This window comes from Psammomys obesus, unplaced genomic scaffold, assembly GCF_907164565.1.
Source record: "Psammomys obesus unplaced genomic scaffold, mPsaObe1.curated_primary_1811, whole genome shotgun sequence".
Lineage (NCBI taxonomy): Eukaryota > Metazoa > Chordata > Mammalia > Rodentia > Muridae > Psammomys > Psammomys obesus.
This window is the reverse complement of record NW_026594322.1, coordinates 400,383-416,677: the sequence shown is the minus strand read 5'-3', so window position 1 is coordinate 416,677 and position 16,295 is coordinate 400,383. Positions and strand designations below refer to the sequence as shown.

Here is a 16,295-nt window from a genome sequence, read left to right as displayed (position 1 = left end):
TTTTTTTTTTTTTCTGTGTAGCCCTGGCTGTCCTGGAACTCTTGGTGGACCTTGAACTCAGAGATCCACCTGCCTCTGCCTCCCCAGAGCTGGGATTAAAGGGTTACCCCAACCCCCCCAGCTACATAGCAGATAACTATCATGCTTGTCTCATTGTGAAAAAAAGTCTTAATTTGCATTTATTTTTAAAAGTAGTAGAGTATTAAAGTATATGACTATTAAACTTTCTGAAGTTTACTTTTAAACTTCTTTTTAATATTTAAAACTTTGTTCTTCATCATGATGTTTTATGTGTGTTTTTGTTTCCTTTTTTTCTTTATATGTGTGTCTTGCCTGCATGTATGTCTGTGATGTCTGTGATGTCTGTGCATCACAGACATACATGTCCTGGAACTGGAGTTTTACATAGTTGTAAGCTGCTGTGTGGGTCCTGGGGCTTGAACTTGGGTCCTTGGAAGAGGAGATAGCGCTCTTAACCTCTGAGCTTTCTCTCTAGCCCCTTCCCCCCCTTTTTTTTTGGGGGGTGGTGGTAGTGGGGTGGCAGGGTCTCGGTATGTAACCTTGGCTGACTTAGAACCCTGTAAACCAGGCTGGCCTCACACTCAGATCCTTTTGCCTCTGCCTTGAGCATTTGAGGACCAAAGGCATTCACTACCACACCTGGCTGGTCTTACTTTTCAGTTTGAGTTTGAGAAAACAGTACTTAATAAGCAGTACCTAATAACCAGTACTTAGTAAGGTACATTAGTTAGGGGTCATCAGTGTTTACCATGTGCATTACTTTGACAGAAGTCACTTTGTCTTTAACCCTTTTATTTTTTATTTTTAAATTTATTTGTTTTTTTTTTTTTTTTTTTTTTTTTTTTGAGAGAGGGCTTCTCTGTGTAGCCTTGACTGTCATGGAACTTGCTCTGTAGACCAGGCTGGCCTCAAACTCACAGAGGTCCTCCTGCCTCTGTCTCCCCAAGTGCTGGTATGGTATAAAAGGTGTGCATTAACCCTATTTTTAATTTTTAAAATTAAATTGATAGCAGAAAAACCTGCTAGCGTTGGTTATGTCCTCTATCGTGTAGGTCCCAGGGATCAAACCTCTGAGGCTAAAGCAGGAGAATTGTATGTACAGGACCCACTTGGACTACAGTGAGGCTTTACTTCCCCTGTTCAAGAAAGTTGAGGGTTTCTGAAGCTTAATTGGTGATTATACATATAAATAAAGACAGTGATTTTTTTTTTATATATATATATAATTGAACACGTTAAGTTTTTCTGTGTAGTACTAGGTGTCCTGGAACTCACTTTGTAGACCAGACTGGCCTCCAACTCACAGTGATCTGCCTGCCTCTGCCTCCCTTGGCGCTGGGGTTACAGGTGTGCCAGGCTGAGAGACCCTGTCTTAAGTGCAGTTTTCTTTAAGTACTTAAGTAAACAGAAGAAAACACCTCATTGTTGATCATTAATCAGGTGGCTTTCTTTAGGTAGCGTTTCTTTAATGCGTTTACATTTATTTATTTGCTTATTTAGTGTGAACTGGGCATTGTGTGGAGGTGCGTGGACAGCTTGTTGGAGTTTGTGCTTTCCTTCAAGGATATGGTTTTGGGGGCTTGTGCTTGGCTTGCAGCACGTTCCTTTACCCTGCTGAGGGCAACATCGATGGTAGGCTTTTTTTTTTTTTCCTTTTTTAATTCTATGTATGTGTGCATGTCTGAGGGGTGTGCACACATGAATGTACTGCTAAAGGGTTAGAGCTCCTGGAGCTGGAGTCTGATAGTCGTTCTTTTTAAAGATTTATTTTTATTTTTAATTATAATGATTGCTGTTTTGCCTGTATATAGGTCTGTGTAGCACGGCGTGCCTGGTTCCTCTAGAAGCCACAAAAGAGCATCAGATCTTCTTAGCCCACATGGATGCTGGGAATTGAGCTTGGGTCTCCTGGAAAGGCAGCCAGTATTATTATTATTTTTTTTTTAAGATTTATTTATTTTTATTTTTGCCTGCATGTATGTCTGTGAAGGTGCCAGACCCCTTGGCATTGGAGCTACCAACATACAGACAGGTATGAGCTGCCATGTGTGTGCTGGGAATTGAACCCAGGATCCTCTGGAAGAGCAGCCAATGCTCTTAAACTGCTAAGTCATCTCTCCAGCTCCAGAACAGCTAGCATTTCCTGTTTCAACTGCCATTATCCAGGGCTGCCCTGGTAGTTCCCATCCCCACACCCCACCCCATTTTTTGGAACAGGATTTCTGTGGGTAGTCTTGGCTGTCCTAGAACTCTCTCTGTAGACCAGAGAGATCTACCTCCCCACTGCTGGGATTAAAGGTGTGTGACATCACACTGGGTTCAGATTACAGGAGAATCTGAGTCTGAATTTGAATCTGTTCATTGTGACTGCTAATTCTGTGTATGAATCCATTTTGCCCCTCTTAAGTAGTCACAGAATTGTTTCACTTTCCGTAAAGTTTAAGCACTAATTTTAAAGTCATGCCATGTAAAACTGTTTGTTCACATTGAAATAGATTAATAAATGAAAATAGTTGTTTAGAATTTTAGTCACTTAGTGATGTCATCAGTATGCTAGGAGGAAATAACCTGAATATTTTGTACCACACCTCAAACCAAAACAGGATACACTGGATAAGGACTGAAGTTTCTTTGCTTGTATTGTTTTGTTAAATTGTACCTAAGGACTAGAATTTGTATTTGGGAATAATTTGTATGTATTCTTCGAACTATATTGGTTATTATCAGTTTCTGTGTAACTATGGGCTAGCCTGGAACTTCCTATGTAGACCAGGCAGTACTCAGACTTTCAGCTCTCCTCCTGCTGCTACTTCTGGGACTACAGGCTGTTCCACAATGCTTTGCTCATTATCAGTCACTTCCAATGTTTGAGTCACTGCACTGGCTCATGGTAAAATCTGTGATGGCTGAGTCAACAGCCTACCAGAGTGTGTTCAGTTGCTTCATTTTCTTCTTCAGCATTTGATATTGTGAGACTTTTAAGTTTGTTTTGGGGAGTTTAAATGCTATCTGTTGTATAATTTTTAAGTTGGCATTTCCTAGAGTTGATTGTTTTCATGTATTTGTTGACAGCTTGAGTTTCTGGTGGTTTTGCATTTTTAATTTCCTGTTTTTATTTTGTATTGTTTTTCTTCTTGGTTGAGCAAGATTTCTTTATTCTGGTTATCTTTTGAGACAGTCTTGATGTAGCACAGGCTGTTCTTTAACTCTTTATTCTTCTGCCTCCACTTCCCAGGTGCTGGGATCACAGGTGTAAACCACCACATTCAGCGTAATTTTATTTTTATTTTATTATTATCATTTTTTAAAGATTTATTTATTATGTATACAGTGTTTTGCCTGCATGTCAGAAGAGGGCACCAGATTTCACTATAGATGGTTGTGAGCCACCATGTGATTGCTGGGAATTTAACTCAGAGCCTTTGGAAGAGCAGCCAGCGCTCTTAACCACTGAGCCATCTTTCCAGCCCTTAATTTTATTTTTAATTTATGGTTTGTGACTATCCCCTTGTATTTTATATTGTCATTTTTTAGCTGTTTATGCCTTTTGGTGACAGTAACCCAGGATCTTTTTGTGTTGTTGATTTCTTAGATATTGCATGACAGCACACATTGAAGTTAGAGGACAAGTCATGAGAGTCAGTTTTCTCTCCTGTGGATCCTGAAGTCTGAACTCTGATAATCAGGGTTGGTGGCAACTGCTGAGCCATCTTGCTGGCCTTCCTGATTTTGAGATAGGGTCTGACTCTATAGGTTTGGCTGGCCCGAATTTTAGTCAGTGTTATGGCATACAGGTGTATGCTGTCGCATCACTAATTTTAATGACCTAGCTTTTCAGTCTTTTGTAAAACAAAATTAAAAAAATTAAAATTGAGGAAATTCTTGTTGCTAGGCATGATATATTAAATAGTTTCTTTTAATGTTGGTGCTGAGGCTTGACTTATGGCGTGTACATGCTAGGCAGCACCTACCACTGAGCTGCATCCCAGCCTACAAGCCATTTCAATAAGTATAATAGCACATCAGTATATTATGCAATTTGATATCTGAAGCCAACCTGGACTGTATGAATCCTGTCTCAAAAGAAAAAGAAAGGCAATTTCTTGGGAATTTTGGCATTAAAGGACCAGAGAGTTGTTTTGTTTTTATTTGTGCTGGTGTTTGGTTTTATATCTATTTACTTATTTTTGGATTTCTTTTCTCTATTTTGATTTCGGTGTCTGTGTCTATGTCTGTGTGTGTGTGCTATGTGCACAGGTACCTGCAGAAGAAAGAAGGGGATTTCAGACCCTGTCACGGTTTAAATGAGAATAGCCCTCAGAGGCTCATATATTTGACTTCTTGCTCTCCAGCTAGTAGAACTGTTTGGAAAGGATTAGGAGGTGTGGCCTTGATGGAGTAGGTGTGCCACTGGGAGCAGGGTTTGAGGTTTCAGAAGCTCATGCTATTCCCAGTTATCTTTTTCTACCTCATGCTTCTTGATCAAAATATAAGCTCTCACAGTGCCACACACCTGCCTGCTGCTGTGCACATCATGGACTCTAAATGCTCTGAAACTGCAAGCCCCAAGTAAACAGCTTACATATAAGTTGTTATTACAGCAATAGACATGTAGTTAAGGCAGATCATATGAGGCACAAGTCACAGGCATTTGTGACCTTGACACGGGTGCTGAAAACTGAGTTCTGGTCTTTTGGAAGAACAGCAAGTGCTTTACACTTCTGAGTCATCTCTCCAGCTGCTCTTTATTTATTTATTAAAATATTTTATGTGTATGTGTGAATGTCTGTGTACGGTATGTGCACCATGTACATGCCTTACCTGGTGCTTGAAGAGGCCAGAGGTCAAGTCAGCAGACAGTTGTGTTTCACCATGCAGGTGCTTGGAACTGAATGTAGGTCCTCTGTAAGAGCAGCCTGTGCCTCATTTGATCTAGCCCTTTTTTTTTTTTTTAAAGATTAAAAAATGATTATTTTTGTATGTGTATGTGTGTGGTGCTTTAATTGCATGTATGTCTGTTGGAGTCCCTGGAACTAGAGTTAGATACGAAGGTGAGAACTGACATGTTGGTGCTGGGGATTAAACCCAGGTTCTCTGCTAATGCAGCCAGTGCTCTTAACCAGTGAGTCATCCCTCCAGCCTGTTTGTTTTTAATACAGGATCTCATGTATCCCAGGCTAGCCTAGAACTTTCTGTATAGCAGAGAATGACCTTGAGTTTCTGATCCTCTTGCCTTCACCTTCTGAGTGCTGGGATTACAGGTGTGTGCTCCTGCCATGCCTGCTTTTATGAGGAGATGGTGTTGGAGTTGAGGTCTTTGTACTTGCTATGTAAGCACTCTGAAGATTAAGCTACACTCCTAGTCAAAACCAGATAGTTAAAAAAAAAAAGCTTAATTATGCCTTATACACATTTTCTAAGACTGAGACACCAATAATTTTTTATTTAATTTTTTAAAATTTTTTTGGAGACAGGGTTTTTCTATGTACCTCTGGCTGAACTGGACTCACCTTGTAGACCAGGCTGGCCTCAAACTCACACCCAGCTAACACCAATCAATTTATGAATGACATGTACTTTTAAATGCTAATGTGAGCTGGGTGTGGTGGCACACACCTCTATCCCAGCCCTAAGGGTGGCAGAGGCAGGCTGATCTCTGTGAGTTCAAGGCCAGCCTGTCTATAAATCGTGTCCAGGACAGCCAAGGCTACATAGAGAAAAAACCCTGTCTCAAAAAAAATGTTAATGTGAGTTGACAGTGAAATTTTTTTTTTTATGGGTAATATTTGATAACATTGAAAGTGCATTGCTCAGTGTAAACTGCTAGCTAGCCCTTCTACTAAAAGAAGGCAGCTTGGACTCCCTGCGAATGGAATTACAGAAGGTTCTGAGCTACCATGTGCATGCTGGGAACTGAACCCAGGTACTTTACAAGAGCAAGGCGTGCTCTTATGGGCTGAGCCATCTCTCCAGCCAAGAGATTGCCCATTTGGCAAGCACTAGCCTGTGTGGCTTTGAGGACTTGAGTTTAAATATCCTGTGTCCAGGGAAAAGGCTAGGATGGTGTTTTGCACTCTGGGTGTGGCGGAGCACACTTGTAATCATCAGAAGTGTGAAAGCCCTAGAATGGTGAAGACAGGCATATAGATACCTAGCACTTGCTGGTTGTTCAACCTAATTGGTAAACCCAGAGTCCCAGTTAGAGAGGCTCACGTCTCCTAAGGATTGATGTGGATGTAGACCTCTGGTCGCCACAGGCATATGCATCCTCTCATGCACACATGCAATGTGTGTCTTTCACCTCCATCCCCAGATTTTGTTTTTTGTTATCCTATCACTTAGTAGACTAAAGTGTATTATTCTGTCTCAGAAACAAACAAACCAACCCCTGTAAAGTTCCCAAGAAACAACAAATCCATTTTTCTTTCTCCCCAAAAGACCAGGGATTATTATTGTACCAGTTAGCTTCTCATCACTGTGACAAATGCCTGACATAAACAAAGCAAGAAGGATTTTCTTTGGGACTTAGTCTACAGTGGTGTAGAACGCATGGTTGAACAGATTACAGCGTGACTGGGAAAACAGACAGGAATTGAATGCTTAATTGGGCTTTCTCCCTCTTCTCTTTCTGTTCAGTCCAGGGCTCTATGGATGGGATGGTATCACTCAAATTTAGGGTGTTTCTGCATACCCCTGGGTGCTTCTCCCATGGGTGTTGTGAAGATTAACCATCCTAGTTACTTTGAAATCAGGAATTGAATGCTTGATCTTGGCAAAGATCATTGTTTTGTTACTGTTTTGGGGAAAGACATGAACTAGAAATGATTCCATCCAAGTCTAGGACCGGCACCACCTAATTTAGTGATGGTTTGTTTGTTTTTGTTTTTTGAGACAGGATTTCTCTGTGTAGCCTGGGCTGTTCTGGATTCTCTTTGTGGACGAGGCTGGTCTTGAACTCACAGAGATTCCCCCTGCCTCTGCCTTCCTGAGTGCTGGGAATAAAGGTGTGTACCATCACTCCTGGCTCATACATATTTTTTAAGATTTATTTTTATTTTATGTGAGTGTTTTGCCTGCATGTATATATGTGCCATATATGTGCCTAGTGCACATGGAGTGAGCCACAGTCCATTTTGGAGTCAGGGTTTCACTGTGTAAACCAGGCTGCCTCCTAAAATCATAGGTAGCCTGCTCTGTCTTCTGAGTCCTGACATGTGCCACCATATCTGGCTCTTATTTTTGCTTAATTTTGAGTTTATAAAGATGTATACTGGGCATAGTGGTGCACACCTTTAATCCCAGCACTTGGGAGGCAGAGGCGGGTAGAACTCTGTAGAGCTCTGGCTAGAGCTACGTAATGAGACCCTGTTTTGAAAAAAAAAGTAGAACCACTTGCATATTATATTTATTTTAATTATTGTATATGGGTATTTGATGATACATACATATGCACGTGAGTATGGGTGTGCATATGCCATGGTGTATATTTGGAAGTTAGAGAACAACTTCTGAGAGTTGATTCCTCTCTTTGACCATGGTTTTGGGGAATGGCACTCAGGTCTTTTTCTATAGAAAGTTTTCTCTACGTATTTATTTTTTATAGCTTGTTGCTGGGATTTGGTGGAAACCAAATGCTGTGTGCACATTGAGACTGAGTAGAGCTACTCAGTACTCATTCAGAAATGCTACTGGCTGAATTTTGTGATCTGGCAGGACTGGAGGAGGTCTCTGTAATCTTTGGGTGGACTGGGTACAGGTTGTATGTCATGATTGAGCTGGCTGTAAGTGGGCTCTGCAATCACGTGAACTAGATGTGCCTTATGGTTGGTTGGGGTCATTTAGCTGCAGTTCTCTGGATTGGGCTGTTGGCAAAGCTTGGTGGGGTTTCTGGCTGAACTGGTCCAGTTTGTCTGACCAGAGAGTTCAAGAGACTGGTTAAAATTTTAGGTGTAGAGTGCTTGCCTAGTATGTGCAAGGCCTTGGGTTAGATTCTAACCTGATCCTCCTAACCCTTTCCTAAGAGAAAAGGAAAGGAAAGGACATGTTTTGATGTATTGACTCTGCTACTTCTTTAATCTTGCACACTTGAAAAGACAGGCCATGAACTCTTGCCTTTCTCCAACTCCTAAGAAACTCAGATCAGGTGCCAAATTCTGTGACACTCCTGTTTGGGGAAATGTATTGTCATTTTGGGGAAATGTATTGTCATCAGCAGTCTTTACTCAGGCTTTGTAAAGTGTTGTTTTAGATATTTCAAAAGGTATCTTTGGGCTGGAGAGATGACTCTGGTTAATTAAGAACATTTGTTGTGTTGCTGGACATGGTGGCCAGCAACTCAGGGAGGCAGAGGCAGGCGGATTGCTGTGAGTTCTAGGCTAGCCTGGTCTACAAAGTGAGTCCAGGACAGCCAAGGCTGTTTCAAAAACAAAAACCTTTGTTGTTCTTCCAGAGAACTTAAGTTCAAAGTTCAGTTCCCAGTATCCACATCTGGTGGGTCTCAGATACACAGCAATTCAAGCTTCAGGGGAGCTGATGCAGTCTTCTGGCTTCTGTGTGCATCTGTACATATGTGGCACACATACAGACATACAGATTTTAAAATAAAAACAAAAAATGGTATTTTGATTGGATGTGGACGTTTTCACCTCTAATTTCAGCACTTTGGAGTAAGAGACAGGAAGATTGAGTGAGCCTAGCCTGCAGTCTATAGCACAAGACTAGCTCAGAGACCTTAGCTCAAAAACAAACAAAAACACCCCAACAGCAAAGCCAGAGATAGATTTCAGTGCTTAGCCTGTTTCCAGTACCAGTAAGAATTATATTACACTCTTGTAGAATATCTTCATAGTTATATCTTTGGCAGTTTATCAGTGGTCATATTCTATATTGGGACAGGCCATAACTGAGCTCTTCAAGGGTTGTGCCCTGTGTAGTTAATAAAGAACTGTTACATCTCTAAGATGGCTACATCTTGCCCCTGAGTGTTTGGGTGTTTTTACTGGACCAGCAGTCACTGGGTTCTTCTTCATTCTTTTTGGTTTTTTGATACAGAGTTTCTCATAATAAGGCTGGCCTCAAACTCACTGAGACCCACCTGCCTCTGCCTCTTCAGTGCTGGGATTAAAAGGCATCATGCTTGGCCCATTCATTTTTCTTGTTCTGAAGAAAAATATTTGATTACTTATACATCACTGTGTTTCTTTTTAGTGTTTATACATGGTTAAATGATTGATACATGTAGATACACACTCAATATAGAAGACCTAAAAAACAGAACAAAAATAGAGCCGAAAGTGTGAAGCCTGGCTATGATCCCAGTGTTAGAAGAATGTCTTGTCTTTCTTTGTTTCTATAAGCATGTTGGTCTCTTTTCCAAAATTTCAGAGCTCATCAGATCTTTTTCTACAAATAAATGATGTCAATTTTCTGCTTTAGTTCTTCATAAAACAAGGATGCTTAGGAAAGATCTGAACAGTCAGTATTCTGGATGAATTGAAAGAACACAGTAATACATAAAGAGCTTACTTACTAGGGCCACTGAAATGCTTCCTGCACGAATCAGTGTGCTGTGTTGACCTCTTTCATTGGCTTTTCATCTTCAGCCAGATATGCTGATATGCACAGCCTTTAATAACGAGGTCTAGTTTTTAAATACAGAGCTTGTGGACAGTGATAAATTATGGAAGTAGTGTCCGGCCAATTATTAGACTTAAACAGACTAAAATCAGACCCGATAAACTTAGTCTTCATAAACATATTTTTAACAAACAAAATCAAGATTCTGATACATTCAACTAAAAATGTACGTTTGTGTGTATAGGTAGACCAGTTTAGTGGTTAGGCAGAGTGCATAAAGATTTTTCTTTTGCAAGTTAACTTCAGTTTATCCTTTATTAAATTCTACCTGTATAATAGGCAGTTTATAAAATAATTTTGTAAGGGCTGGGAATGTACCTTAGTTGGTAGAGTGCTTTCTTGGCAGGCATGAAGTTCTGGATTTGATCCCATCACCTCAGAAACTTGGCATGGTTACACATCTGTCATCCCAGCACTGAAGTGTGGGCAGCAGGAGCAGGATTTCAGGTTCATCCTCAGCTATATAGTGAGTTTGAAGCTAACTTAGAGCTAGCTTCTCTGACCTCCAGATAAGCATTGAGGGCTCATCTGTCACACACCTGGGTGTAACACACACAGCAATAGAATAATTTCTCCTTTCTTGGCCTTTCTTTTGGAGGACTTTGGGAGTGAGAAGTGAAGACTGGGTCTTGAAACATTAGTATTTTTTTGTCTCTACTGTTTATATTGTCTCAAGGCATTAGTGCCTAAGAAACCTTTCCTTCTTTTTCAGGTTCTAAATGGCTTCTAAGAAGTTGGGGACAGATTTTCATGGTAAGTGTTAAATATTATGGTTGAAGCTATGATTTGATCGGAGAATTTAATTTAGTATTTTATTTTATTTTATTTTATTGTGAAAAGCCTGAGTAAACAAAGTTGTGCAAAACACAGCATATGCATTTCAGGGGCTTGAGTATTTTAGAAGTGTTTCTTCAAGTGGCTAAACTATGGTCTTGAGAGTTGTTCTGGGTTTGTGCCTAGTCACTAGAGCTGCACACGGGCTGGCCTCTTGTTCTCAGCATTATTCCTTTTTTTTGTTCATGGTTGTAGCTCTCCCCTTCTGGGTGGATGGACTTTCTAAGCCTTTTGTTAATGCTGTATGTTTTTTGTCTTGATCTGCCCTCCCCCCCCAAAAAAAAAGGAGTTTACAGTGTATCAGTCTGAGTAGCGATTAGTATCACACTTGAACTAATAGTTTTGCTTGATCTTTCCTCCTCTCATCTTCCCCTTTCTTGCCCTGAATGTATATATGTGTGTGCTTTTCTGGGTGTTGAACCCATGGTCTTTTTTTTTTTTTAATGATTTATTTACTTCATGTATGTTGGCGTTTTGCCTGCATGCATGTCTATGTGAAGAGTGTTGGACTTCCTAGAACTAGAGTTACAGCGTGAGCTGCCATGTGGATGCTGGGAATTGAACCTGGATCCTTCCTTTGGAAGAACAGCTAGTGCTCTTAGCTGCTGAGCCATCTCTTCATTTTTTTATTCATTCATTCATTCATTCACTCACTTATTTATTCATCCATTTATTTATTTATTTTCATTCATTCATTCATTTATTTATTTATTTATTTATTTATTTATTTATTTATTTATTTATTTTTCGAGGTAGGGTTTGTCTGTGTAGTTCTGGCTGTCTTGGTACTCGCTCTGTAGACCAGGCTGGCCTCAAACTCACAAAAATCTGCCTGCCTTGGCCTCTGAGTGCTGGGATTAAAGGCATGTGTTACTACCACGCGGCAAACCCAGGATGTTTCGCATCTAGGTAGGTGCTATATCCCTGTGCTATAGCTCAGTCCCCCTCTCTCTTTTGCAGATTAAAGCTTGACCTTCAGGCTAGACTGCCATATTACCTAAACCCTGTCTCACAAAAATGAAAAACAAAACAAAACAAAACAAAAAAGACAGTAAAAGAAACAAAATCCAAAAATTATCCCCAAACTAATTTTTACTTTTGAGACATACAGAATATTTCTATACTTGCTTCTACCTCCTGAGTGTTGGGATGTTGATCACCAAACTAAATTTTATTATTTGCACCTGCAGGGAATTTAGATATGTAAATTAAAATTAGACCATCTTTTCATTTAGTAGGCAGTTAGTTATATCTAGAAAGATCCAAGCAGTCCATATTTTTGTATAACTGATTTTCCATTTTAAAACCTGTACATTGGGGGCTGGGGAGCTGACTCAGCAGTTAAGACAGTGTATAGTCTTCCAGAGGAGGTGGGTTCAGTTCCTAGCAGCCACATCTGCCTACCTTTGAGGACCCTCTGCCTCTCGTCTCCCCCACCAGTGTGGCATATACAGTTTACATGATGTATATATGTGATTTTATAAATTTGCATCATTATGGTAGTGGTCCCCTAGCCTGTATGGCAGTATTTGTTTATGTGCTCTAGCTGAGCCGCAAGGCTCAGCTGTGTCAGAGGTGCGGCAGTTGCTCTGCTTTTAGCTTGCTTGCATACTTTATGAAACATCTTTGAAAGTTTGAATTGCCACACATACACATGTAACTTGCATAATACTGTGCTTGGTCCTGTGGTGTGATATCACTGAAACTCTGCAGTTAGCAGTAGGTAGTTCAGGTGGAGCTTTTCCAGGTGTACTGTCTTGTTGGGTGCTTTCCAGCATTCGGTTAATGGTAGAGGAACACATCTGACTTGCCTTTGGTTACTTTTGTCTTTTTTTTTTTTGGATTTGTTCTTGAGAAGGTCTTGCTTTGTAGTCTTGGCTAGCCTGAAATTTGCTGTATAGACCAGGCTGGCCTACAACTCACAGAGGTCCACCTACCCTAGCTTCCCAAGTGCTGGGGTTACAGTTATGTGCCACTACATGTTAATTTTATTTAATAATAATAATAATAATGTTATTATTATTACTACTACTGTGTGCGTATATGGGCACATGACATGTGTGGGGGTTCGTTCTCTTATTCTACCACATGAGTTCAGGGGGTTGTGGTAGCAAGCAATTTTTCCCTCTGAGCCATTTCTCTGGCCCTTACCTAACATTTTAACTGTGCCTCCCTGTCTGTCTGTCTCTGCCTGCCTGCCTGTCTTTTTCTGTGTGTGTTTTTATGTATGTGTAGCCCAGAGGTCAACATTAGGTGTCCTCCTCTACTGCTCGCCACCGTATTTTTAGATAGGGTCTCTCACTAAGACTGAGAGTAATGGAAACTTCAGGAGCCTCCTGTCTCTTCCTTCTGGTTTTCTAAGTGAGTACTGGAGGTTTAAAACCAGATTCTTATGCCTGCACAGAAAGTACTTTATTCACTGAGTCATTTCCCCAGTTCTTAAAGATTTTTGCAAAATAATTTCTCAATTTTTTGTTAAGTGGTTGAACTGATGGATGAGTTGCTCATGGATAATGAGGGTTTTGCTTCTCAGTGTATGTGTGTGTGTTACAAATATTTTTGTTAATTCTTAGAGAATTTCACGCAATTTAGGTTCATCATATTCCTTCCCTACTCTTTCTCTTAACTCCTTCCAGATCCATCCCCACTCTTAAACCTCCAACTTTGTATCTTTTTTAAATAGCCGGGTCCACTTTGTGCTGCTCGTATACTCCTGACTGTAGAATGTACTTACTTGCCAAGGAAACACCTTCAAGAACTGATTCTTCCTTCTCCTAAAGAGAGCAACTGTCCATAAGTCCTCTGCTAGGGATAAGGGCTCATAAACCCATCCCCCTCCATGCTAGAATGTTGACTGGCTTGTGTATGTTTCTAAGAACAGCTTACTAAGCACTGTTCTGTGGAGCCAGGCATGCCTGCAAACCTAGATCTCAGAGCAGAGGCAAGAGGCTCTCAGATTAGAGGCCAGTCATTATGTAACACAGATTCAACAACAACAACAACAAAATGACCCTCGTAGCTATTTTCGTATACAATGTGATATTGTTAGCTCAAGTATTATGTTGTATATATAGAATTTATCTTGTACAATCAAAGCTTTATGCACTTTAACTGTCATCTACCATGATACTTCCCTTCTAAGGGCAAGCCAGCTAGTTTTTAGTGTTAGCTCAAGTATTATGTTGTATATATAGAATTTATCTTGTACAATCAAAGCTTTATGCACTTTAACTGTCATCTACCATGATACTTCCCTTCTAAGGGCAAGCCAGCTAGTTTATAGAGAAGTGCTTTTCTCTTGAGTTCTATTAAAAGACAAATACTTTTCCTGCTGAATGATAGATAGACCTTTTGTTTCTGTTTATGAGCTGTGATTGCTTTATAATTTAGTGTGGGAAAGGTAGCTATCATTGTAATTGTGATTCTAGTGTGTATAATTTTCTGTTGGCAAGCCAAAATGCTACTGCCTTTTTCTGGTGGGGGGACATCTGGTATGTTTCTGTGACTTTGTCCAGAATCTGAAAAATTTACCTTTTATCTTATATGAATGCTCTGTTAAACAGTACTTTTATAGTTGGGCATGGAGTTGCACTATTATAACCCCAGAACTTGTGAAATGAATACATCAGGATTGTGAATTCATGGGTATCTTCTATTGTACAGCTCCTTCACACACACACACACCCCCCCAAAAAAAAAAAAAAAAGAAAGAAAGAAAGTAGCAGGGTATGGTGGTGCATTCCTGTAGTCTCAGCATTCAGAAAAGGCAGAAGGATCAGGATCAGAAGGCTAGTATATGCTAAGAGAGACAGAAAGAACTCATAACCAGCCTGGGTTCCACAAGACCCTGTGTTAGGTGGGCTGAGTGGGCAGGAGAGATGGTTTAGCAGTTAAGAGCACGGCTGCTCTTACAGAGGACCCACATTTAATTTTCAGGGTCCACATGGCAGCCACAACCTACTATAATGCAAGTTCCAGGTGATCAGATGCTGGCTTGTAGTCTTGTTTGGTTACTGGGCAGGCATGTGGCATACATATAATAACATTCAAGTTAAACACACACATAAAAGAAAATATTGGTTTTGGTTTTGGTTTGTTTTGGAGATAGGGTCTCATTGGGTAGCCCTGGCAGTCCTGTAACTCACTATGTAGACCAGGCTAGCTTTGAGCACACTGAGATTGGCCTGTCTCTGTCTCCCAAGTGCTGGGATTAAAGGTGTCTGCTACCATACCCAGCAAAAAGAAGCTTTTTTTTTTGAAAAGCAACAACAAACAAAACCCACTAAATCAACCAAGCAAAAAGGTGCTTTTGTTGGGAGTGAGTGTGCTGCCACATGCCTTGGTGTAGTTCAAGACCAAGAACCTTGCTACATAGCAGATTTGAGGCCAGCCTACATTGTCTCAAAGGTCAAATGACTAAAACTCCTTTCCCATAATTATCTTGTCTTTTTTTTCTTCTTTGAAAGCTCATTTGCATTTTAGTAGGTATTAATCACTTATAAGTTCGTAGGGGTAAAAGTTGAATCCAAAAGAAAAAAGAAATTTTTTTCTCAATTCAGGATTTCACTATATAACTCTAGCTGTCCTGGAACTCACTATGTAGATTGGGCTGCCTTGAACTCACTGAAATCTGCCTGACTCTGCTTCCCAAGTACTGCCTTAAAATTCACTCTCTCTCTCTCTCTCTCTCTCTCTCTCTCTCTCTCTCTCTCTCTCTCTCACACACACACACACACATACACTCTTTCTTTTGGTTTCTCAAGCCAGGGTTTCTTAGGGTTGGAGATATGGTTCAGTACTTGCTGCTCTTCTAGAGGACCCAGGCTCATTTCCTAGCATTCATATGGCAGTTCACAACTGTTTTTAAGTCCTGTTCCAGGGATTCAGTGCCCACTCCCGACCTCACTGGGCCCTACATGCACTGAGTACAGCTACATAACATGCAGGCAAAAATCCACATACATAAAATAATAAAATAAAAATAATTTGAGAAAGAAAATTACTCATGAGACATGAAGCTGTCTTTAGACAAGAGAAAGCTGTAGATACTACACATGTGACCACATACACCCTTGAACCTAGAGTCAATATATGTATACACATGTATATATATACATACATGCATGCATACATACACATACATAGTCAGGGTTTCTCTGTGTAGCCCTGGCTGTCCTGCACTCACTTTGTAGACCAGGCTGACCTTGAACTCACAGAGATCTTCCTGCCTCTGCCTCCCAAGTGCTGGGATCACAGCTGTGCTTCAGGACTGCCCAGCAGAGCTGTCTCTTTACTTGCTCTTCACTAACTGAACAAGTCTTACCGGTGGATGGGAGCTACAGGCATGAACATTTCCCCATTATTTCGGAATTCTTGATCAATTCTTAATGGTGAAAATAAGGAAACAGAATATTCAACAAAACATAAGGGCAGTGTTGACTGAACAGGCATGTGTGTATATATGTGTGTGTGTGTGTGTGTGTGTGTATGTATGTGTGTATTTGTGTGGTAAACATATGTGTACATGTGGAGACCACAGGACAGCCTTGGTTCCTTAGGTGCTGTCCACCTTGTTGTTTGAGACAAGGTCTGTCACTGGCCTGGAGCTCAACCAAGTGCACTAGGCTGGGTGGCCCTCAAGCCCCAGGGATCTGGATATCTTTGCCTCCCCAGGGCTTAGATTACAATGTGCCCCACCAATTCTGGCTTTATTATATTGGTTCTTAACATGAGATTCAGGTCCTTAAGCTTTCAATGTAAACACTTCCCTCACTGAAAATCTCCCCTCCCCTCCCCTCCCCTCC

The 16,295-nt window shown here is 40.6% G+C and overlaps 1 protein-coding gene across 3 annotated transcripts in view; it reads left to right on the top strand.

Annotated features, from left to right (window-relative positions):
- Positions 1 to 16,295, top strand: part of Ubap1 (ubiquitin associated protein 1) — a 39,623-nt gene that overhangs the window by 1,348 nt on the left and 21,980 nt on the right. For all 3 annotated transcript variants that reach the window (XM_055618610.1, XM_055618612.1, XM_055618611.1), the window contains exon 2: positions 10,370 to 10,410. In XM_055618610.1, the coding sequence (XP_055474585.1) occupies positions 10,377 to 10,410 (34 nt within the window). In that variant the 5' untranslated portion in view covers positions 10,370 to 10,376. The remainder of the gene's footprint in view (positions 1 to 10,369; positions 10,411 to 16,295) is intronic.